General features: G+C 33.7%; 1 protein-coding gene and 1 long non-coding RNA gene across 16 annotated transcripts; one reads left to right on the top strand and one right to left on the bottom strand.

The window, feature by feature from the left end:
- The first annotated feature begins 6,296 nt into the window (after positions 1 to 6,296).
- Positions 6,297 to 13,342, top strand: LOC147389008 (beta-galactosidase 2-like). 14 transcript variants are annotated; one of them, XM_086418977.1, is made up of 9 exons: positions 6,297 to 6,803; positions 7,521 to 7,748; positions 7,852 to 7,942; positions 8,774 to 8,838; positions 10,587 to 10,988; positions 11,116 to 11,204; positions 11,300 to 11,615; positions 11,715 to 11,866; positions 12,945 to 13,342. In XM_086418977.1, exons 7-9 carry the CDS (start codon positions 11,484 to 11,486, stop codon positions 13,168 to 13,170), a joined length of 510 nt encoding a protein of 169 aa, XP_086275103.1. In that variant the 5' UTR covers positions 6,297 to 6,803; positions 7,521 to 7,748; positions 7,852 to 7,942; positions 8,774 to 8,838; positions 10,587 to 10,988; positions 11,116 to 11,204; positions 11,300 to 11,483; the 3' UTR covers positions 13,171 to 13,342. The 14 variants fall into 14 exon arrangements, 12 of the variants coding, with proteins under 12 accessions (XP_086275103.1, XP_086275104.1, XP_086275107.1 ...); XM_086418978.1 differs by having other exon boundaries at positions 8,778 to 8,838; XM_086418981.1 differs by having other exon boundaries at positions 7,530 to 7,748.
- Positions 13,343 to 17,994: 4,652 nt separating this feature from the next.
- Positions 17,995 to 22,144, bottom strand: LOC147389009 (uncharacterized). Of its 2 annotated transcripts, XR_015170778.1 has the most exons (6): positions 22,092 to 22,144; positions 21,944 to 21,986; positions 21,369 to 21,489; positions 21,120 to 21,265; positions 19,138 to 19,261; positions 17,995 to 18,229 (listed from the first exon to the last, which is right to left on the bottom strand). It is a non-coding gene; the product is annotated as an uncharacterized LOC147389009 (long non-coding RNA). The 2 variants fall into 2 exon arrangements; XR_015170777.1 differs by having other exon boundaries at positions 17,998 to 18,229; positions 21,944 to 22,142.
- Positions 22,145 to 25,746: the final 3,602 nt, after the last annotated feature.

The following is a 25,746-nucleotide window of genomic DNA, read 5'->3' on the forward strand; positions in this document are numbered from 1 at the left end:
GACTTGCAAGCACATACCCTTTGGAGAGCATCAAGGGACTTTCACTAACACATATGGGTGTGGAGGATGACACAATGCATGATTGACCAAGCATCAGCTCAATAGTCCATCATGTGCCCACCCTAAAACCAATTTTGTGAACTCATGATCCATTGTGCACTATACTACTATTCAAACAAACAAAACCCATTAAGCAAACAAGATTTAAGTTTAAATACTGTACATTTGGTATGGCAGGTTGAATTTCAAACTCATAGACAAACAATGGAGTAATTAACTACCGATGGTCATCACACATAGTAGGATAGTTTATGGTGAGACTTTTAGCCAGTGATTGAACTATCCACCCATATCAGACTTGAATTCTCTTAAGAACATACGTGGTTATTTTGGGGAACATCTTTCGTATCAATTTTATTTGGAGCCGCACTCCTACTAGTGTCCTTACTAAAGTTACACTGCATACATTTTGCATTAGTCCTACTTATAAAAATCATTTGATGTTGATGTTTTTCCAACATATTCTACTTTTGCATTTAATTCATCTCTAGTTTCAGCAACCAACATTGCATCATATGTAAAAAAAATAAGCAGCAAGAGACCTTTTCTTGAATACGAACAACTAATTCACTTGTAACTAGTTCAACACATATGATTTCATTATTGAATGATAAATATCTTCTACTTCTCTAGATTTTGCATGATTATATTTATTTTATTTATTTATGATTTCATTATTTAAATAGACAGGCAAATTGGAAGATCAACTGTAATGGCTGGCACAAGTACTCAGAGCTCACAATTAGGTAAATTTAATTTCTCCATTATTTTATTGTATTGTCATTAAATTATCTAATATTAATATTTTTATGCTAACTATTTTGTATGGGTTAGGATCTGTAAGCTCATCAACAGATAATAGGATAAGAATCAGTTTCAATATAGATGCTCTACCGATTGGCGAGCATTTAAAAAAGCTTTCTACACGATGTGGAGAGATTGTTCATACTCACATTCCTATTTCTATCGAGGATTGGCATTTAGTGCCAGCTAGAAAGAAGGATGAGATGTGAAAATTACTTCTTATAAGTTGCAATATAATATTACAATTGAAATAATCTTAGTTAATTATTATATAAATTTTTCTTTGTGACTATTTATCTTTATTTTTTTTTTTTTAATTTCTCATGTAGGGAGAGTTCATCCTTCGTCCATCCTACAAGTACCAATGCCTTAGAAGCATGTCCGAGACATTTAGAAAATACAAGGCTAAGTTGAGGACCAAGTATATCGATTGTTATAATAATATGGATGATAGATTGAAAAATTGTCCTCCAAATGTTAAGTAGGAAGATTGGGTCACATTTGTTAATTGTACTGCTGCATCCAAAATTGTAGAAATGAGGAAGAGAAATGAAACAAATAGGAGCAATTTGAACATCTATCATACTACTGGTAGGTATGGCCACATAAGATTAGAGAAGCAAATGGTAAGTACGTGTCATTAAATTCAATATAATGCATTGAAATTATTTTACTTTGAGTTATGCCCTTCATAATTAATACCTTGAAATTAATACAAGTATAGAAACGGGAAAGAAGATATGGTAGCATTCCCCCTTCGAGGGCTAAGGTGTGGATTAGAGGGCATTCAAAGAATGACGGTGCTAGCTCGAGTACTGTCGCCCCTTACTTGGTATGATTATCATCTTAAACTTATGTTTATATAATGTTATATAATTATACAGTTTGCATAAATATATTTTTTTGTTTAATATTATAGGATAAAATAAAAGAAATCATGAAGAACCAATCTAAAGATGATAGTTCCGAAGACCTTCTCAATGATCCCTTAACTAAAGTGTTTGGTCCGGATAAGAGGCGACGTGTTCGTAGTGTTGGGACTAATGTTTCAAAAACACAGATTCTCAGGTCAGTCGCTGCGAAAGAAATGTTGCTAGGGAAAGATAAGCAAATAATTGAGCAAACCAAGGAAATAACGAATATCAAAGTTGAGGTGAAAGGTTTACGGGAAGACATTGGGGATGTACGTGGAAATATTCGAAACATTGAGGTATATACTATTACATTTTCTTGTTTAGTCATACATATATATATATATATATATATATAGAAGTTGATATCAATCTTTATTATAGCATATGCTTTCAAGACCCCAAATAGTTGATTCGTATTTAACTGCACAACCACGATTTTCTACAAAAGAAATGCCATGCGAACTATTGGATTGGGGAAGAAATTTTATTGCAGTTGGAAAAGCGATTATGGATACTACCCATTCTACTGTACATGGGCGTCCTCTGGGTGAAGACGACATCAAGGTTCTTATTGACATCATTCATATAGCAAACACTCCTCTTACCCAAAGAACCAATTTTGCAGGGACTCTAGGAGAAGTTGGAATATGCAGATTTACCGTGTGGCCGAAAAGTTTTATTAGGGTTATCTCGCAATAGTTTTGTGTATGGTTTTATATACTACTTGTAATGTGAACTGGTTATCCTTCTTTTGGCATATGTCTAGATACTAAGTGGTACTACTAGTTGTATTTTGATAATCCCTCTAAAGTTTTACTACTACTAGCAATGTTTCTTCTCACTACAAGGTTCTTTATCTACAAAGTACTTTTACTTTTTTAATTATATTGTTTAACTAATAACTGATTATTTTTTTGTGTCAACTAACCCCCTTTTAACTCCGCCATTGTAAAATTAATGTTTTACATTACCGGTCCTAAGCCCGGATAAAGGGGGAGGGAAAAGGATGATCCAAAGAGTATTAAAGTGCTAACATGTATTGTTTTTCTTCCTTTTTTTCTCAAAACTTATAGGAATTCATCCTCATAGTTATCTGAATTGCATATCGCAAGCGTAGCTGAAGCTGGACTTATTTCAAGCAAAGTTTCAAGACGTGATATGCTCCAGTCTTTAGATGAGTATATATTGAATTCTTTAGACATGATATGGTAATTAACTCAACCTTGATTTTGTGTTTAGCAGGTACATTGAATTCTATCATAGGTGTGTGGGCTTGTTGTCATTCTTTTGATTCTATCTTTCACATGTATTTGCATATCTATGTCTAAGTCACATAATTATAAGACATTTTTCTTCAACATTATGGATTTACAGACATTGAGTGGATGCATGGCCTGCACTTGTAGCTGACCAATCTGCTGGAAAACAGGGAATCATAGCACTTGCCTTTGGTATACTATTATTTTCCAATCTGTTTAATGTAATTCAGAATGAATCTGACTGTATTCTCATCTCATTTAATATGGGTGATGGAAATATTCAAATTTGGAAAGACTACACTCAAAAGGGTAGACAGAAGCTTGTAACTGCATTCTGTTCAATTTAGGGTCATAGACCTGGTGTGCAAGGGGTGAACGTTGTTGTGGACTGGCAGCAACAATCTGGATATTTGGTATAAACTACAGATTTGGAGAAACTTACTGTTTTCTATATGAACTAACTACTACATTCTTTTGTTCACATTTTTTTTCTTTTTCCAGGCTTGCCATCTCATTGGACATCATGAGTGACAACCACTTCTTCCCACTTAAAGTTACTGTTAGGTATGCTAGTTCACCGTTTTGTTTTGGAGAGTTTATATTTCTACACAACCACTTTTTGTGACACATCAATTAATATGGGAGTCTTAATCGTTGCTTTTGTTGCTTTTTTTTCCATCACCACAAGAAGGAAGAAGAGACGAGCACGAGCTTTTTCCTCCCAACATGGACCTAAGCCCAGTAGCTTATCTGTGAAATTAGGTAAAAAACTATCACTATAGATTTTTTCTGATGGAAGATTTTGATGATTTAATATTTGCCTTTTTCTTTGAATTATTAGTAGATGAGTATTACCATAGACAGCAACAAACAGTAGAGAGTTTTAGTCAATCAAATGCAATTTGAAACATCAATGAAAGCTACAGAGGTGGAGTGCCAGATGCAGGTGTGATAGGGAGCATAAAATTGAGTTTCAGCTATGAAGAGTTAATGACAATAACTAATGGATTCTCTCAGCAAAATGTTATTGTAAAGGGTGGATTCGGATCTGTGTACAAGGGTTGTATGTCAGATGGGAGAGTAGTTGCAGTTAAACAGCTTAAGGTTGGTAGTGGACATGGTGAGCGGGAATTTAGAGCCGAAGTTGAGATTATTAGCCGTGTTCATCATCAGCATTTGGTTTCGCTGGTGGGCTACTGCATTGCTGAACATCACAGATTGCTTGTCTATGAGTTTGTTCCAAATAATAACCTTGATCATCACTTGCATGATGAGTTTATCGATATGTAAAAGAACAAATAGTTGTTATCTTAGCAGTAGCAGGCAAGCTGGTATAGTCAATTAGTGGTGATACCAACTGTCTTTACCCACTTGCCTACCAATTTGTATTCATTTTTGATAATTCCTAATATATTATTGAAGGTGCCAGCTTGGTAATTGACACATACTGTTCAGGGAAAGGAGTGCCTGTACTGGAATGGTCAAAAAGAGTTAAAATTGTTATAGGTGCTGCTCGTGGTTTAGCATATCTACATGAAGCTTGTACGTAACACTTGATGTATCATCATTTTTTAAATGCAAAGACTTGGCTGGAACTTATCATCCAATGTTTCACACTTTACAAGTTAACTGATATTTCTAATTTATGGTTACCGCAGCATTAGTCTATTTTTAATCTGTTAAATCCTTGCATCTGTTGATTATCTTATTTCTTGAGTGTATATATTACTAAATTTAGTTGATTTAAGCTGGTGTGATTAATGTTTGGTTAAGTAGGTTTTTGGGTGTTTCAATTTTTTAATCACATTGAGACTTATTTGTTTCTGATCAGGTTAAAATGGTTGTACAATACATGCGTCGTGTCATCCAGAAAAAAGGCAAAATTTGACATTAAGGACCTTAATTGCTTGCAGGTTTGTGTGTGTGACATTGAGTTTATTTGTCTCCCCCTTCATTGTTCAGCAACTTGTTATGGTACTTCAGTCAGTGCCTTCCCCAACATATTATTTGGTTTTCAATTTGTATTAGGTCCCATTGGACATGGACCTCATCAATTCCACCATCCATTCTTACTAATGATCCGGACATCGAAATAATGGGAATTTTTTTTTCTCATAATTTTGGAGCTAGAGTTTGGGTGGTCCATACTTTGGATAATCCAATGGCCAGGATTTAGACAAGCATTAAATCCCCACTTTGTAGAGCTACCTCTGTTCCATTATCAAACTCGAGCTCCACTCCCTTCCCAACTTGATTCACATCAATGTATTTGATTTCCATATTTCTAGACCAAAGATTGGTGGTGCTCTTTTTGCTCCATTCCCTAATTATAGTTTAACATTTAACACAACACTATTTACAATATGTCAATGATCTGTCACACCTGCAGGTTGCACCCAGAACTTTTATCCCAGCTTTATTTGGACATGCTTCTGAGGATATATTCATTCAACCGCACCAGGGAGATAAAAATATTATTAAATTTGATGGTAATCACAACTCCTCAAGGCCATAATTTTATTATGATTCAGTCTCCATTTTCTTCTACAAAGTCCTTCACCCGCCCCAATTTTCTTCTTCACTTTCGAGTAAGCTTGAGAAATATTATGATTTGGGGAACCTGAAAGTTGGTGCTGGTATGGATGAGGTAATTTCCATCAAATCATTTAGGGTCCTTGAAAATCTAAGTACTGATAATGCGTCTTTATGAAGTGATTCACTTTCTATTAAAGTGAATTTTTTTTGGATTCTTAATATCTAAAAGAGGAACAGTACTAACGTAATGCGATAGTAGCATGTTTTATGATATAATTTATGTCATGATATCTTAACCATTTGAACTAATATAGAGTTACTCTCCGTTGTATGAGATCGTCACTGGTCTTCGTACCGCAAGTACTAATGCTGCAAGCTCATCGTCAGCTCCTCCTAGCATTTCAACTGCAAAATCTGTAGATGGTCTTCTTTCTGAAATTGCACCAATTACAAATGTCCTTGTACGTTCGTAGTTTCTGGTTTCACTTTTTTCCCCAACCAGTCAGTTTATTAACATCTTCTTTCTTCAATTTTTTAATTTATAATTGTAGGATTCCCTTCTTGATCAAGATAATACTAATAATGATTTGGATGAGAACATTGGTGATGTTCTGCCTCAATTGCAGGTAATCTTATTTGATCTGTCTCTGAGATCTAAAACTGAATCTGGTTGGTGATTTCCCTCTCATGAATTGATTTCCCAACTCCCAACCTGCAATATCACTACAAGAAAATAGCGAATCAGGAACCGAATTATAAAACGGATTTTATCCGTTTCTAATTAAAAACGGATTTAAACCGTTTTACCTATTAAAACCGTTTTAATCAGATTTTAAATGTCCCAATTTCCCGTCTCAGTATATGAGAACGGATCTCTCTCTCTCTCACAGTCGCTCGCTCAATCGATCTTTCGATCTCCTCTCTATCTCATCTCTCTCTCTCTCAGTCTCTCCCTCGATCGACCTTTCAATTGACCTCTCAGTCGCTCCTTCAATCGACCTCTCAGTCTCTCTCTCTCAGTCGCTCTCTCAATCTCTCCCTTGATCGACCTCTCGATCTCATCTCTCTCTCTCTCAGTCGCTCCCTCGATCTCATCCCCCTCGATCTCATCTCTCTCTCTCTCTCTCTCTCTCAGTTGGATTGGGATGATTTTGTTTCTAGGTTTTGAGCGGCAGTCGCCATTAATGAGAGCTTATGAGCTCTTTGAAACCTCTCTGCACAGTTGGTAAAGGTAGGTGCATTTTTTATTAGGGATTATCAGATTTGAGTGTTCCTGTGAGAAATCTGAGGTTTTAATAGTCACAGATTCGATGAAATTTGTTGTTTTTGTGTATTTTTTTAATTTAGATCTTAAATGCTTGAGATATTGATGAATGCAGTGATTTATGTGTTTTTTGTGTGACTTGAATCCAGATCTATTAGTTTTTGTAAGGCTTTTGGTTATGTATTCTTCAATTACTATAGAATCTGAAATTAGGATTTATCTATTGATGTTGTGGTTCTCTGGATTTGTAGTAGTTCTTTGAGTGATAATTTGATTGGAACTATTTCATAAACCTATAGTTCCATCTCTGAAAATGGATTATTTTCTTATTAACTATTAGGTTTTCTCTTGACATCGATATCCCAATTTATATAAGAAGTTTATCTTTTAGATATTACAAGGGATTAAGATATATCGAATCTATATTTTCAGAGCTATGGATTTCTGTAAGTGGCCATTCGATTGTTAATAAATATTTGAAGCACCGGATGTACTATTTGGGAACATATAATTCTAGTTTTTCTGTTATTAGTTAGGGATACAAGTGTGTTTTGGCTGCAAAGGGTAGGATCTCATGTGTGTTCAGGATTGTGGATATGAAGGGGGATTTGTCAAAGTTATTTAGTTTTGACAATAAAAATGCCTCCAAAATCTGAGAACCAGTTTCTTACCCATGCCTGCTAGGGACTAAAGGGGAAGGTGTTGTCCCTTATCTCAGTTGATTGACTGAGGACATTCCTCTCAAGGTGCATACTTTGACTTTAAGCCAACCAGCAGTAATGAGTACAGTGGACCACTGTTAGTGCTGAACATGGTGTAACCATTTCTGGTTTTTTTCCTTGCGGCATTATATTTAAGGCGAATACACATGTAAATGTTCATCAAGATCTCAAGGATGTTAAGCTTTGGCAGGTTCTTAGCTGAACATTTTCTACTGTGAAGTCCATATTTTCTTATGGATCTTATATTTCAACTTAAATATGTGTCCTTAGATGTTTCCTTTTTATTGTATCAGGTCCATACTCTCTTGAAAGGATTAGAAAAATTGATGTTAGTGCAGACATTCCAATGTTAGTTTGTGGGGATTTTAATTCTATTCGTGGAAGGTATGGCTTTGTTCTAATATCCAGTTCACATGGAATACAGAATTCATCTAACAATTTTTTTACTTACTACACCCCAATTAAAAATATAAAAAATAAATGAATGGTTGAGGACAAGTAAAAGTTGGGGTGCCATTAGTAGCTCTCTCATTTGTTTTGTTAGATTTCTATATTTGAGTATTGGATTTTATATGGGCTTAATCCTAATTGTAAACAACTACTGAAATTGTTTGAATGTGTTATAATGTTGAGATAATAACTTGAGCCAAACCTTTGCAATGTTTGAATATTGTGTTTTAATCTTTAATTGGGGGGTGATAATAATTTAAGAAATTGGGGAGTAATTAGTAAAAGTTGGGCTTCCTACTTTATTGCGAGTGCCCGAAAAGTCACATGGATTGAAGATCCTATTTGATGAATTTGACTCCTTCTAGAATATTTTTTATGAGTCTATAGGGTGAGCAAAAGTAGCCACTGAGAATGTCTTATAGGTTTATTTTCTGATTAATCAAATCCAGGAGGTGGTTATGGGTATGATAGTTTTTAGATTGATGATCTTGTTTACCAGATTTAAGATAGAGGCCCAAGTTTGTACCAAATTTAAGGTAGAGGCCCAAGTTTGCTCAAGTTCTTGCAACTCTTAGTATATTATTTTCTTGGAAGCAATTCAATAGCATGTATAACTAATTAGCGTACTCATTATATATAGCATGGCTGATCTAATGAAAAATAGATGTTAATGTTTGTTGTTGTTACTGTTTATCTTGGTCTTTTCTTTTTTCATTTGGGTGATGAGACATTGTGTTATTTTTCACTTAACTATATTTTAATCAGTTAGGGAGAAGGCAGACTCAAGCTTGAAATCAACACCCTTGGCTAATTTGGAGGAACAAGATGTGGTAAGTGACCATTTTGATATTTTTCATCTATGAGGTCTTAAGGCTTATGCATTTCTTATTCTTTTTCATTTATGAGGTCTTAAGGCTTATGCCTGATTGCCAATATACCAACAATCAATCATCAAATTTATTAAATCGATTTACTTCTTTTATTGCAACCCATAGTCTTAAGATATGGCTTCTTCTCAGGCTTCTGGAAAAGAATGTAAGACATCTGGTTTGGCTTCTTCCATATCCTTAATGGGAGATGCTAATTTTGTCATAGGGTGGGAGTTGTAGTTTGTTACCATTGTGTTCTAACTTGCTTGAGCATGTAAATAAGATTTTCTGTAATTTTCTTTTATCAACTGCCTCCCTACTTTATTTTTATCACATTTTTTATTGCAAAATGTAGCTATACTGACTAAACTATAGAAAGTTGACTTAAACGGTTTGGGTATGTCCAACGAAGGCCTATTACATCCCTAGTTTGAAGAAATATTCAAATTGAAGATACTAAAAGAGCGGGAGGAAGACCAAAAAGGAAAATGGATGGAGATAGCAGACCCCAAATCCTTGGGATAAGGCTTTATTGTTTTTGTTGTCGTATTATATTTGTGCTACTATCCATATCTTTGGAGATGGCCAATTGTCCTTATCACATTACTTGTCCATCAGCACTATAAAGACAGTCACGCAATTTCCATTTTTCTACTGACTGATGTTGTTGAGTTTATTTCCTATATCAATCTGCAAATCTTGAATCCTTGCTATGTAATGAGATGGATAGTAAAGTTATGGGATAATAATTGGTTGTCAAAGGACTAAATAATTATTATTATTTTTAACCATTTATAGGTTTGGGAAATCAAACCAGAACGAATTCATTGTGTTCAGATTTACGATGTGAAAGAGGCAGTATACGAGTTGGTCGCCAATACCAGCTTTGCACGCTTTGCTTCTCAAGGAACTGGATTAAGGTTAGTCATCAATGGTCTGGATGATGTTTGAACAATTGAAACAAGTACGCTTCCTTAATCAAATTCTTTGTTTGCAGGTATATAAGTGGGGTAGAGTTCCAAAGAACATAAACTTCAACAAACATGTTAAGTGCCTTGCCATCTCAAATGAAAAACTATATTGTGGCTGCACTGGTTACAGCATCCAGGTACAGTGCACTGCCACTGCTGCTCTCAAAAGTGAGGTAAGTGTTCGAGTATAAAATCCCATATTTTAGTTTGCAAGTAGATAAATTAAATAATTAATTAAAATATATATATATATATATATATATATATATATCCCATTATCTTATAGTTGCATTAAAGTTGTGCTTAACGCTTAACGAAAATTTTCAGATTGCTGATTCAATATGTTAGGCTGTTGCCTTGAAAGCTTGAAACTAATTTGAAAACCTTAAGACTGTCTAGATCCCAATGTATTGAGGCTTGAAAATTGGGTGAGGTGCTGTGGGTATGGAATGAGTGTCATTACTTCATTGTTAGAAGCCTCTAAAGTAATCTCAATGCATGTCATGCTATTACCACTAGTAACAATGTTATTTGCATAAAGATGATGCTTACCTTGTATACACAATCATGAGGATATAAGTCCATCAAATTTGGACAATGTTATTTTTATTTGGAAAATGCAATTTGGGGTCGCCCATCCTACGGTTGTGTCGGCGATGACACATGCAATCTTCTCACTTCTACTAGATTTGATGATCTTCCTAATAAGTTTCTCTAATTGGGCCGGCATGGTTTTAGGGATGGTGTCAAATTTCTTCAAGGAATCACTCCGTTCTTCTGGTGTAAGCCCATCTGGAATGGAAACTAAACATATCTTTCCAACCTCGTTTTCCTTCACTGGTGAAGCTGCCATGATGACTCTAGCATGGATGCCGTTAGTGTTCACAAATGTGATCTTGAACCCTCTATCAGCCAAGCAACATGAGAGTTTCATGAGAGGCATCACATGGCCTTGTGCAGGGTATGGAATAACTAACACGTGTGGCTGGTTGCTCATGATCGTTGTCGGCTGTTGTCCCTCCACTTGTGTTTATGCTCATTTGTCTTAAAAATAATTAAGACGGAGGGACTCGTGCATAAAAATATCCATCAGTGTCCCATGGATTATGTGCCAACAGGAAGATGCCCCCTCAGCCAATGGTACTTATTTTATTATTATTTTAGTCTAAATAATCACTAATTACCATTTCTTTGCATATTTTCACAATTAATTATATTTATATTTACTCATAGAGGTTATATAAATTATGTTAATATTTCTAAACAGATCAACACTTGCAATGGATGGTACCGTGATGGTTTTGAGCCTAATAATCCAAATAGTCCAAAGATGTGGACTGAGAATTGGACTGGCTGGTGAGTTTATTATTATTTTGATTTATTTTTACTTATTTTATTATCATAAATAAATTGGTATTTTAAAATGGGGTTTCTTTTTTTTTTTAGTTCAGGTATAAGAATTGGGGTGGTAAAGATCCACGCAAAACTGCTGAAGATCTTGCATTTGTCGTTGCTCGTTTCTTTCAGTTTGGAGGCACTTTCCAAAATTATTACATGGTTAATATTCACCAAAATTTATATATATAAAATGAAATAAAAAATTATTTTGTAAATTATATACTTAATTAGCCAATAATGAATCATATGGGCAACTTAAATCAACCAAAATGGGGACATCTTAAGCAACTTCATCTCCTTTTGAAATCAATGGAGAAGGTGCTCACCTACGACGATATTTCAACCACAGAGTTTGGTAATTCAGTAACTGTGAGTATTGATTAATTTTGATTTTTTTTTTTTTTGTAGCATATATATTTGAAGTATAAAATTTTAACATATAATAATTGATTTTATTATTACCATTAGGAGACGATGTACTCTACAAATGAAACTCGTAGCTGTTTTATAGGCAATGCAAACAAGACTGAGGGATTTCACCATTCTCCTTCCAAGGCAACCAATATACCGTACCTGTTTGCTCTGTTCGAGGTCCGATCGATCTCCGTTGACTTCCAAAGGTAAGAACCTCTTGCCGAACACAAATAGATCAGTAATTCGTCGGAGGAGCCCAAGGGTAGTCTTTAACAGAAATATTATTCTCTATCAGCCTCAAATTCTTTGAATCACTTCTATAAGAATCATGATTGCAATATCAATTTTTTGGTGAAGATATACAAGAAGTATTTTTTGGAGTGTAAAAGCACTTCCAAAAGCCACGAGGGTTTGGGTGAAAAATAGCTTATACATTCTTAATTGTGTTTTTATTGACCATACTGTCCCTTAAACAAGAGTAAGAGTTAATAGTAGAAATATGCAGGGGTATCTTAGCCATTAACAAAACAAATTTGTATCTTGGTACCAGGAGACATTATCAGCATGTCAAAGACTGGGACTTTGACCCACAACAGGCTTACTGTGGACAAATCCATGATCGAGGCCATTGTTATAGCTTATGAGCTTTACAAGGATGTGTAATTATCTTAAACTCTACACCTCATTAATTTAGCTTATTTTTTTTCTTTTCCGTGATTAACATTCATTTCTTAATTTCTTTTGTCCGCGCGGGCGCGCGTGTGTGTGTATAATTTGAGGTTATCATTGCTGAATATGCATTTAATCTTTAATACATTTGAAGCTGTTGAATTTTTTACCCACTTGAATTTTTTTCTGTAGTATGACTTCGGAATTTTATTAAATTGGAAAATCTGTTCACAAACATTTCTGTGACAATTAAAATTGTAATCTACCCTTTGGATCCTTATCTATATTTTCAGATGTGGAAATTTATTGTGTCTGATATCTTTGATATCCATTTTAAGATAATCAATTCTGTTCTTTTTTTTTTTTTTTTCTAATAATGTTGCAAAGTTTATAAAACCTATTAAATGATTACTTCCTCTCATCTTCTCCCTCTCTCTCTCTATGTTTTTCTTTGCTTTCTTGCACTATAAGAGCTGGCTTTTATGAAATTATATCCATTTTGTTTTAATTTTTACATACAACTCTCTAGTGCACTCATTCTAAATCGGTGGCTTTTATGAACTAGTGGACATGAAAGTTTCTCACCTTATAGTCTTTGGTTCTTTGGTTGATCAGGAGCATTTGCTTCTCGGATACTCCTTTGAAGGTGCGGAAGTTCATCGTGAGAGTATACAATGTGGTGACACGAAAGAATTCTTTTATTGGTAGTTTCGAGCATTATGGGGATCTTAAAGAAGATAGGGAGGGATGGGAGTGCTGGCATTGCTTCCTTGTAAGCACTTGTGCTTGTGTAATAATTGTGAATAGGATTTATCGATGCATTGTAATTTTGGATTTGTAAGTTATGAGTCATTGCAACTCTTTTTGTGTATAAATTAATGTGATAGAGAACCTCGATGTTCTTTATTTGGATCTATTTTAACCGTGGGTAATAGGCAAATAGAATATATATTAATTTTAGATATCAATTTATAATAATTTTAGATATCGGTTTATAACCGATGTCTAAAGTCGCAGACCTAGGACATCAGTTCTATAAAATCCGATGTCTCAAATCTTTTTTGTATTGGGAATAAAAGACGCAAATTAGGAAGGGTTTTAAGCCGTTCCAAATTCAGAGATCTGGAACGGTTTTTAACCGTTCCAAATCATGAAATATAGAACGGCTTTCAGCCGTTTAACCTCATTAACGACGCCTCGATTAAAGACGGTCTGCAAGCCGTTTCATAGTGGCTTAGGAACGGTAATAAACCGTTCCTAATTTCCATATTTGTTGTAGTGTATAAATACATGCTTTAATATTATTTGATATGGCTTCTGTGGACGTTTTTGTTTGTTTGTTTGAGAACCCCTTACATGTCTTTAATATGACACACATGGTTCTTAATCAAGGACTTCAAGGCCAATAACCTCAAAATTATCCCTCTGGACAACCAACCCTTAACCATGTTAACAAACTGAAACTTTAGTTGCTAAAAGCCTAAGTTGGTTCCATTCTGGCATAGCTAACTGGTATTGTGTGGATTTAGCTACTTGTCTGAAATCGGTTACTGCTTACCTGGTCTTGCAATTGGTTACTTTACAGGATAAGACAAACAGGCAAAGTGTGGAATGCTGCTCGTATTTAAGCTCAAATCGAGAGAGTTGGGGAAGATGCTCCTCTCTAGGAGGCAACGATGAAGAGTCTTCTTCCACAAATTGCACGAAGACCGCTAACAACAGTCATCAAGCCTCTTCCTTTTTCCTATAGCCTTGAGGATTTATGCCACTACAAATCCTCAAAGGTGTGGGCAAGGCACTTCAAATACCTAAAGCAAGACACAAGTCTCACAAAAAGTGCCTTTATAATGGCTACTGAATAATAAGATAAATTCAATAAAAAAGAGGATCATGAAAAAAGAAATCCATCCATCTATATTGTGCCACTATGGTGGTTGTGGGTGGGGGTAATTTCCCTTCTGAAGATCATAATCAACTGGTGCGTAGTAAAAAAAAATTTAAAATTTAAATTTTTTTTAAGCTTAGATATTTGTTTAAGACTACTTTTGTTATCGGTTTGTGACCAATGTATAAAGTCTCAGACTTAGCACATCATTCTTATAGACATTGGATTTTAAATCGATGTCTAAGATTTTTTATTATATATAAATGCATATTTGGAACGGTTTTAAGCCATTCCAAAATCAGAGTTTTGGAACGGTTTTTAGCTGTTTCAAATCCTGAGATCTAGAACGGCTCCCAACTGCTTAAATTCATTAACGACACCTCAATTAGAGACGATCAGTCAACCGTTTCATACTAGCTTAGCAACCGTTTATAACCATTCCTAATTGCCATATTTGTTGTAGTGTTATGATATAGGTAAGATGAAAAACATCTATAGTGATAAAAGCACTTCATCTTCTTTACATGCAAATTTCCTTTTCGTTCTAAGACATGAGAAAGCATGTTTTTTAATGAATTATTGCAAAGCTTTTTTCCTTGCAAAAACACAATACGTTTTTTTATAGAAGCATTAGCATCATAATTACAATTTATTTTCATAAGATACGAGACAATATTATTTCAAGTTTTTCAAACAACTAAAGTTAATCTTCTTTACACGTAATATAAACTTCTAGATGGATGTTTTAAACTAGAATACATAGATTAAATGGAAACTTGATAATTTTATGGAATATTTATTAATTTTAAAAGTTTGCATGCCTTCAACTATTTATAATATAGAAATGGAAAAACTAATCAGTTTTGAGTACCTTGGGTATAACCTACTTAGTTTCGCTTCCTATCGGTTATGTTAGTTTAAGACCCAACTCTAATCAGATGTTAGAAAAAGGGATGTCAAACTGAAGTTTCTGGTTCTGGCTATGGTTAAATGAGTACCCAATTGACACCCCCAGTTTGCGGTTATTGAATGGTGAGGGCTCATGTAAAGGCTCCTGGATGAGGTGGCTAAATTAAGAGCTTCAATGGGTCTATTGTCTTCAAACGTGATCTTTTGGAATACAACAAATAATTAGTGATGTACATGCAGATACACCCAAACCGAATATTCTGGTTTGGTTCAGATTATGCAAAAACTGGAACCAAACCTAATAATTCAGGTTCGGCTTTTTCAAAAAACATCAAAACCAAACTCGAATTTTTTCCAGTTTTGATCGGCTTCGATTTTTCTTTTCTTTTTTTTAAAGATTAAAAACCTTTTAAAAACAAAACTTTTAAATGAAATACTACAAACCCATACTTTAACAATTAGTTTAAAAAAATCCTTTAAACTCCAATTTCAAAAAAAAAATGATAGAAAATAACAAGAAACAAGGAAATGAATAAAGTACTCATAATGCAAATAACTCAATTGACCTTGCATTCGCTAATAAATTGGGATTGGATCAGTGACCTCGTGGTTGTAGTGCATGTCATACAATTAATCTCTATCATCTTGAAGGCTTTACAAAGATATCCTTCAATTGACCGACAAATACAAAATTTAATATAGATCACACTTTAAACAATGAAAAAGCAAATAAGAAAGGAAAGAAATTTAAAACTGGTATCTAAGGCCATGATCCAAAAAACAAGAGAGAGAAGAAAGCTACATATACGTCACTACTATTTTGGTACTAGACTGTTAATTAGAAAATTGTACTAAGATTTGTACTCTCATTTTCATCAAAATTAATATAAAATTATTTGTAATCACTTTTCACGAATCTCGATGTAGATTTATGACATTTGTTGTCGAGCAATTTTGTTGCACACCTTATGAGACTATTTCAACCACTCATCTTTCAGTCAACTACAAAAACATCAACAACAACATCAATGCCATCTCGCAAAGCCAACGTTATCGCATTTGCTATTGCAAAGAAAGACGTTGTAGAAGGTGGCTCATCAGATTCTGGATCTGATTCAAGCAAGGGGATTGTCTGGATCTCTATCAATCACTTTCCCAGGTTGCAACACTTGTTTTAGTATTCACTTATATAAACTAAGTCATTTAACCAGAGAAGGGTTGGAATAAAAAGTGAAGGCCATATAGGCTGAAAAAGAAAGAAAGTTCTACAAAGGAAAAAAGATCACTTTGCAAGTTCATTATTTACCTTCTTCTTCATTTATCTAAGTACAAACAAGATCGTCGGAGGAACATTGGCAGAACCTACACTAGGGCCTCATCATTTAAACCTTCTTGTTGTCAATCATTCAAGAAGTTGAGAAGATGCAGCAAAGAAGCCCTCTAATTGTAGCTAAGAAGGAAAAAAAGTTGAAAGAAAAAGGCCGAGCTCAATAAAAAGCTAGTCCCATCAAACCATCCTCAATATAGAAGAAGATCAACTCAGGGAACAAAAGGGAAAAATCAAGTCAACCAAAGGGAAAATAGGATCAGCAGATTAAAGAAGGGGACAAAAGAACATGATTCAAAGCCAAGTCTTCTGACATAGGGAGATGTCTAACCCACTACCAACAAAAGAGAAAGATTGAGCTGACCAAAAGAAGATTCTCCTTGGCAACCCCAACAACAAGCTAGAAGTGAATTAAGACACAACTTGCATGGACAGCTAAGAACCTGGAGAGGAAGTCGAAGCCATCAGCCAAGGAGGTTGATCATAACGCTGAATCATAAAAGAAGAAACACCTCAAGACATTGACCGAAGTGAACGACAATTCATAACCGAGGTGTGGGAGGCCAAAAGGATTTTGAGTAGAGCTGAAGTCAATAGGCAGGGAACCATAAATCAAGAAAGTCAGATAGCCATCGCTAGCCAAAATGAAAAAAAAAACCAAAGTCAACCATCTCTCCCACTCCCGAGCCCCACAACAACGGAGAAGACACCAAAAGAGTAGAAGAGGGTCGAAATTCGTCCATGTGAAAAAAATAGGGGGACCAAGACCAAACTCAACATCAAAGATCAACACACATGTCGAGGAATGTAAAGCCTAAAAACCTCTCCACAAACCTTACTGACCCAAACGAGTTTAATTTATTAACTCGTTTGATATTTTTAAAATAATGGACAAGTCATGTAAGGAACTTGGATGACAATGTGAAAGGCAAGTCACATGGTAATTCCTGCTTGTTCATGAACAAAATGAAGAGATGATTCATCTCGGTCCTTTTAACCCTTAGTCCTTTTAAAATCCAAAATTTCGTCTCTATGAGGAAAATTGTTAAAATGCATTACAATTATATATTCAAAGATTTATAATTTTCTTTAGACAATAAGATGGATTAGAAGATATTTACTTGGAAATTATCTATATAATAGATACTAAATTAAAAAAAGTTACTTATTTTATCAAAATATAAAACCAATTGACTAGACTGAATTTTACAAAATACCAGTTGAGTCATATTAAATCTTAGACGTGTAACGTGATGGACAATACAAATAATTTGAACAATTGTAAGTATTTCTTTTAAATAGAAATATGATCTTGTGATTGGATTTTTTTTTATCTAACATATTTTATAATAAAATTTTTAATTTTATGAATATAAATTATAATTTAGTCCGTAAGTTTAAATTTATTAATGAGGTTATATCAAGTTCAATGATATATCTCATTTGACATGTGATGACAAGGAGCCAACTGTGTATTGTGAGGGGTATAAGTTGTATTTCATGGTAGAAATTAGAGGTCGGTGAAGAAATTGAAATGGATTTGGTGAAAGTTTTAAATTTTGAATTTGAATATTTAGAATACCCTTTAACTTCAGTTTAAAGTTTACAAAAGAACCTTAACCATGTTTCGCAGGAAATACAAAAAGTATTCAGTTTAAAGTTTACAAAATCATCTTAACAATTTCTGAAGGAAATACAAAAGTAGATACCACATGAAAAAGGGAGAATCACATGCTGCAACTTTAATGATGTGCTTCACTTCAAATCCAAGATGATTCCCTGTTTTGAATATTTAAAAGAAGAGAAAATAGGAGACAATAAGTACCCCAAACGACAATTTTACATCTGATGATAACAAGATTTCTGCAAATTCCCAAACAAATCTGGAGCTGAACTATATATGTGACAAAATAAAAAGGCTATCTCATGCGTTATGCTTTCTAATTTCTTAAGTGCCCATAAATAGGGTAGCTTTCTAGAGCTCCAAACGAAAGGTTGCTATCTCGTGTACTTGGCTTGGGGCTCGTTGAAGGATTCTATAATAAGTTCTGCTGGAAGTCCTCTATACTGATTGTAGTGGGGGAAGTAAACCTATACTGAGAAAGGTGGTTTCTGGTAGAATTCTTGAAGGAAATTTGTATATTTTCCTTCAAATTCTCTACCTCCTTTCCTCCTCTCACCACTCCAGAATGGCAGCCTTCTGGCATTCTGCAAGGACCAGCCTTCGTATTTGGCTATAGGCCGAAAGAAGGATCCCCATTGACAATCTTTAGCTTCTGTCCACCTATGGCCAGATGCCAATGCAAAGTCTTTCAACACACATGCATATACAATCACTCAACCAAAAGAGTGCAACTACAATTTGCTGGCCGAGGCCACTAGTATTTATTTTTTTTTTTAATCACTATCAACAAAATCACAGTTACACCCAGCCAAGTACAAGCCTAATATCTCAATAGACCATGCATACACATTTTCGATTTTAGGGGTTAAGGAATAGAAATTGAAGATGATATGTGATTCATAAGACAATGAAAACTTAAAAAAAAAAAAAAAAGTGAGAATAACTAAATAAGTTCATAAATGACAAATGATGAATTCCAGAATTACTGTCTGCATGAAATAACTCGAGGATAAAATGTCCAACTAAAATGAGAAATTAAATGAAAGGAATAGAAACTGCTAACCTTCGATTTGCTAATAAGTTGGGAGTGGACCATTGACCTCATGGTTCCAGTGCAGATTACCCAATTAAGCTCTACCATCTTCAAAGCTTTTATCCAAAAAAAATTGGGACATCCTTCGGTTGAGCTACAAGCAAATTTTTTTAATAAAGATCATACATTCATACAATAGTGAAAAGTAAATTATTAGTACAAATATGACTTTTAGACATTGATTTTTAAGTGATGCTTAAAATCTGAAAAAAAATAAAAAATAAAAAAAGGCACAAAATTGGAAGGTTTTAGACATTGATTCTAAAATGATGTCTAAAGTAAACATAAGACATCAGTTATAAAAAAAACAATGTCTAAATAAATACAACCCTTAACAAAAAAAAAATACAAATACAGGTATGCCAACTTTGTTAATTGCTTAGATTTGGGATAGTCTATGGCAAACTCCAAGGACAACAGCTGTTGAAGCAGTTGATGACATCTTCTCTAGTTAATCCAAGGACTTCCATCAACTTCACAGAATCCAAACTTTTCATCTCCTCCAATCTCAGCTTCTTCAGTTTCTAACTTTTCGCAACCTTCATCCTCACCAGGCTGGATAGTTACAGCTTCTCTGTTCTCTATTTCTCCTTATCCTTCAACCCTTTTTCCTGATAAACCTGAACCCACCAAAAGAAAATACAACAGAAGAATTCAAGTCGAATGGGATTAATGTTTGAAGTAAAACATACAGCGCTAAACTTAAATGTTGTATAGGATAATTTTAACATACCCCACTTAGTTTTGTGCTTATTTGTGATACCCCTGATTTTTCAAGCTAACGACGTACCCCCTCCCCCTCAAACTCAATTTTAAAACTAATGACGTACCTCCCCAATCACAATAATATCTCAGACTTACCTTCTTCAACCTCTTACCAAAAACTCCTTGATTTTTTTATCCAAGAATCATTTGTCTTCAACTTGGAATTTGGTATTTTTTTAAGAGACATTCTATTGCCACACCAACTTTTGCTAATGCCAACCCATTTCATATGTAAATAAATCACCTCAGCATTAGCATACTCGTGGTGGCATTAGCAAATGTTGGTGTGGCAATAGATAAGACGAAAATCGTCTCTAGTGATAAAAGCATTCCATCTTTGCATGGAAATTTTGTTTTTGGTGTAAAACATGAGAAAATATCTTCTTTAATGAATCATTGCAAAGCCTTTTTCTTTCAAGAACACAACACGTTTTTTTATAAAAGCATTAGAATCATAATTGCAATTTATTTTAGCAAGATATGAGCTAACTCTATTTCAAGTAATATAAACTTCTAGCTGAATGTTTTAAACTAGAATACATAGATTAAATGGAAACTTGATAATTTAATGTAATATTTGTCATTTTTAAAAGATGGGGAAGCCTTCAAACCATTTAGAATATAAAAATGGAAAAAACTAATCAGTTTTGAGTATCTTGAACATAATGAACTAGGTTTCGCTTCCTATCGGTTATATTACTTTAAGACATAAGGGATGTCAAACTGAAGTTTCTGGTTCTGGCTCAAGTTAAATAGGTACCCAATTGACACCCCTAGTTTGTTGTTCTTGAATGGTACTGGCTCATATAAAGACTCCTCGATGAGGTGGCTGAATTATGAGTTTCAAAGGGTCTATACGCTATTGATTGCCTTCCAACTTTTTCTTTGCAAAAACAGGAACTGAACCTAAAATTTGGGTTCAGGATTTTTGGATAACATAAAAACCAGAACCAAACCAAACCCCAAATTTTTTTGAGTTTTGATCGGATTAGTTTTTTTTTTTTTTTGTTTTCAAAACTTTTTAAAAACAAAATTTTTAAATGAAATTTTACTAACCTATACCATAAAAAATATTTTTAAAAAAATGCTTTAAACTACAAATACAAAAAAATTATAGAAAATAACAAGAAACAAGGAAATGAATAAAGTACTCATAATGCAAATAAAACATAAGGTTATTAACTCACTTGTTAGACTTTAGGCTTCAAAACCATGCCCGTCTTTACTTTTTTTTTTATTTGAAAGACTGCTTCCTCAAACATTTCTTCAGGACAAGCATCTCCACTTCATCATCAAGGATGGGTAGAAGAGATTGAGGTTCCCTTCTCTCATGCTGTACCATTCCACAATGAAGTACGTGAAACAATGTTTCAACAAACATCCACCAAACCAGCAAAACAATACAAACAACTTAATTTGAAAGAAAGGAATAGTACCTGCTTAGGTTTGACTTGCTAATAGGTTGGGATCGGACCAATGACCTCATGGTTGCAGTGCAGATCGTCAAATTTAGCTCTATCATCTTGAAGGCTTTTATTAAGTAATCCTTCAATTGCCCTATAAACACAAATTTAATAAAGATCACACTTTCAACTATGAAAAAGTAAATAAGGAAAGAAATTTAAAACTGGTGTCTAAGGTCATGATCCAAAAAACTAGAGAGACTAAGCATTATTAAAATGGCATCTTCTCTAGATATCTCCATATATAATTTTTATCAGAATTAAAGGAGATTTTATTGGAAATAGATAACAGAAAAATTATTAGAAAACCAAATCAATAGTTAAAACATGTTCTAATGGCCAAAGTTCTAATTTTTCAACCTGATTTGAACACTTAATAGGCTAAATCAGGTTCAGGAATCATACGTCTTAAAGGAATTAAGAAATAGTTAAATCAAACACATCAATCTAGACTGTAAACAGTAGAAGAAGCTTTTGATTAAACGAAACAACAACGAGACAATCAATCACATTAAAAGACTACAGATCAAGGAGAAAGAACAACTCACCACAGAAAAATCACTGGATCCTCGCCCAAGCCTTTAATGGAGACTGAAAATTTTAGTTTTTCTTAATGACTTAGATATAAAAAATAAAAAATAAAAACGATCAAGAAAGAACAAGATATGAATTAGGGTTTATGGGTGAGATGAGAACCTTGAAGAAGAGATTAATGGTTTTCAAGAAAAAGTTAGGTTAGACTATAGGTGTTAGGTGTAGGTTAGGGTTTCGGTGGATCCCATAAGTTCTTTTTATAGTTTGCAAATTCCCGTTTTGAGTCTTGAGTCTAGACTCTTTGACGTTACGGATATGACTCCGTTGAGTCATCTCGGTTTCCAACAAGTTTGGTTAGGAGGTTCTAAAGAGACAAAATTTTGAGACAACGTATCTTCTATAATTTTTTTTGGAAAATGCTGAAATGACAAAAAGTATTCTCACAAGTCTGACGTGGGATGTGCACACAACAGATGTGTTTCCTAAACCATCTATGGTTATGTATGCAGGTGCATGTCAGACTGTGAGAATCACAGTAAATCCTATGTCACCCCACCCCAGCACGACTCTTTTTTTTCTGGCTTTGGCAGGCCTCATGTACAATCCACCTGCACATGTTTGCAAAGACATATCTAAGTGATTATTCTAATATGATTTCTAAAAAAACTTATGAACAGTATTATAACAAAGTAAACAAGTAAAAGTCTTTGAGAATTTTAAATAGGATAATGTTGAAGTAACATTAAAATGTACATCGATTGTACATTATGATATGGTGGTCCAAACCTAATCATAGATGCTTTTCAATCGTATCTCAATGAATAAGACCAGAACTAGTCACCCCTTAGAATAAAAATAGACACCCCACCCCCAAAGCCAAAACACGGGCATCAACCTCTCCGGCACCAGCACAAATGAATAAGAGAAGATCACGTCTTCAAGGTGGAGAATGATCTACAGGTTGACTTAACAGATCTAAACTGTAAGTACTTGACGCCATGAATCATTTTGAGATGCGGAATGGGTTTTAACCCTTGTCCCAAGGTTATGATCCAGCTTCTTTAGTAAATTATAGGATCAATTGAGAAGTTTTAGAGAAGTTAAAATTCAAAATATTGCTCTGGGTAAGCCTTACCATTTTCCTTTCTAAATCAACTTCGCTTTCAATGAGGCATTTGGGTATGACTTAAAAAGATAGAATTATAAATGATATTTAAAGCTACAAACAAAAATGAAAACATTTGCATAGAAAATAATTGTCCTTCCTGTCAATGAGTAGAAAAAAATAATGAATAATAACTTGGCATCTAAATGTATCCAATGCCAGGGTTACACTTTAACATCTCTTTATTAATCTTCCTTTCCAAGAAATTTATGTCTCACTTCTATAGTAATTTTAAAACCCTTGGGGGATGTTGGGATGGTTTACAGTTACATGAATGAACCAAACGATTGGTTGTTCTTGGAGATTATCATAGTCTCATGGTTGAGTGATTTCGTCATGGTTGGTTCTTCGAGAATCTTAGTTAACTAGAAATGGGATGGGAGAATTATAAGAATGGTGTAGCAGACATTACTCCTCGGATTGAAGCGGATTTAGTCATGGACCCAAAGATCCCAACATCCCGAGATGAGCGAGGAGCGTTAAAGGAGCTCAATATTCCACTAAAGGAAACCATAAAATGGTTGACCATAAATCTGTTGGTCCACATAGCTCCCAGAGGAGGTGGGTTTGACGCCATTCTGATGATTGTCATCAACATGTTCTTTGGGAATACCATAACTAACACTAAGGAGTTCAAATCTCTAATTGAAGTTCTTACATTTGTGCAGCATAAATGCATGAACATCGGTACTAAAACAGATTCCAAGATCTGGTATTTCAACTTGACCGAGCGTCAGCTTAGACTGTGTTTGGTAACAGTTCTGAAGTCTGAATGGAGGTGGACCACCATTCAAATTCAGACTTCAGCTTTGTTGAAGACGTTTGTTAAATTTCAGATTTCAGAAAAAGAGACTGATTTCAGCGGAAAAAAATCAGCGATAGAAAATCGCTGGAGGATACTTCTTAATTCTTAAAATATTTTTTTTACCTAAAATACCCTTATAAAAAAATATATTTCTATTTTTTTTTATCCTTTTCTTATAAAAAAAAACGTTAAACCCTTACCTCCTCTCTCTTCTTCATCTCCTTCCTCTCCAACTCGGCCGTCAAGACCTACGCAGGTATGTGTATCTACCACCATTCTATTGTTCTTTCTTGATTAATCACACCATGTGAATCTAATATTGAAAAAACCAAATCAAAAAAGAATTGGTTCAGATTTTTTACCATGTAGTTTCAGATTTTTTTAACCATATTTCCAGATTTTTTAATGAGTGTTTATTAGAAAACAATCCAAAAAGAAGTGATTCAAATTTTTTAACCATAACCATAGTTTCAGATTTTTCAATCATATAGTTTCAAATTTTTTAACCATTGTTTATTGGAAAACAATCTAAAAAGTATTGTTTCAAATTTTTTAACCATAGTTTCAGATTTTTTAACCATAACCATAGTTTTAGATTTTTTTAACCATAACCATAGTTTCAGATTTTTTAACCATAACCATAGTTTTAGATTTTTAATCATAGTTTCAGATTTTTTAACCATAGTTTTAGATTTTTTTAACCAGTATTTATTGGAAAACAATCCAAAAAGAATTGGTTAAGATTTTTTAACCATAGTTTCAGATTTTTTAACCATAACCATAGTTTTAGATTTTTTTAATCATAGTTTCAGATTTTTTAACCATAGTTTTAGATTTTTTTAACCAGTATTTATTGAAAAACAATCCAAAAATAATTGGTTCAGATTTTTTAACCATAACCATAATTTCAGATTTTTTAATCATAGTTTCAGATTTTTTAACCATAACCATAATTTCAGATTTTTTAATCATAGTTTCAGATTTTTTAACCATAACCATAGTTTTAGATTTTTTAACCAGTGTTTATTGGAAAACAATCCAAAAAGAATTGATTCAAATTTTTTAACCATAACTTCAGATTTTTTAACCATAACTATAGTTTTAGATTTTTTAACTAGTGTTTATTGGAAAATAATCCAAAAAGAATTGGTTCAGATTTTTTAACCATAATTTCAAATATTTTAACCATAACCATAGTTTCAGATTTTTTTAACCATAACCAGTGTTTACTGGAAAAACAAACATATTGGGCTGCGTGCCATACATATAAAACAACTTGACATATGTATGGGCTGCGTGCCATACATAGAAAACATATGTGTTTTCTTAATATATGGGTGAAAATCATCTATGATAATGTGCATGTCTATTATTGTGATTCTTCCTATATTCCAATATCATTATTTGTTGAGACCACCATGTTAAAGTTTACACTCCTCACATATATAAATTAATCCTGAAATTTGAATATTATTGGGATTCTTCCTATATTCCAATATCTATTATTTGTTGAGATCATCATGTTAAAGTTGAACTCCCCACATATATAAATTTACGATGAAAAATTAAAACAAAGATCCATTAAAAATAAAAATCTTCTAAGATTTGTAATTGTGAAATAATGAAACAATAACAAAAATCAAAATTTCAACAAAATCCCAAAATTTCAAACAACCAATTGAACCTATTATGGAGAAATCGAATAAAAAGTAGAAATCGAACCCTTTTTAACATCTTTCATTCTTTCTTTTTTATTTTTCTTCTTGCATAAAGCTCGGTCATTAGATATATTGTTGTGGTATTGGCTCCATTTGATTTATACTTCCATTTCATTGTTATTCATAGAT

The sequence above is a fragment of the Akebia trifoliata genome, chromosome 12 (genome assembly GCF_017979445.1).
Source record: "Akebia trifoliata isolate Shusen 1 chromosome 12, ASM1797944v1, whole genome shotgun sequence".
NCBI lineage: Eukaryota > Viridiplantae > Streptophyta > Magnoliopsida > Ranunculales > Lardizabalaceae > Akebia > Akebia trifoliata.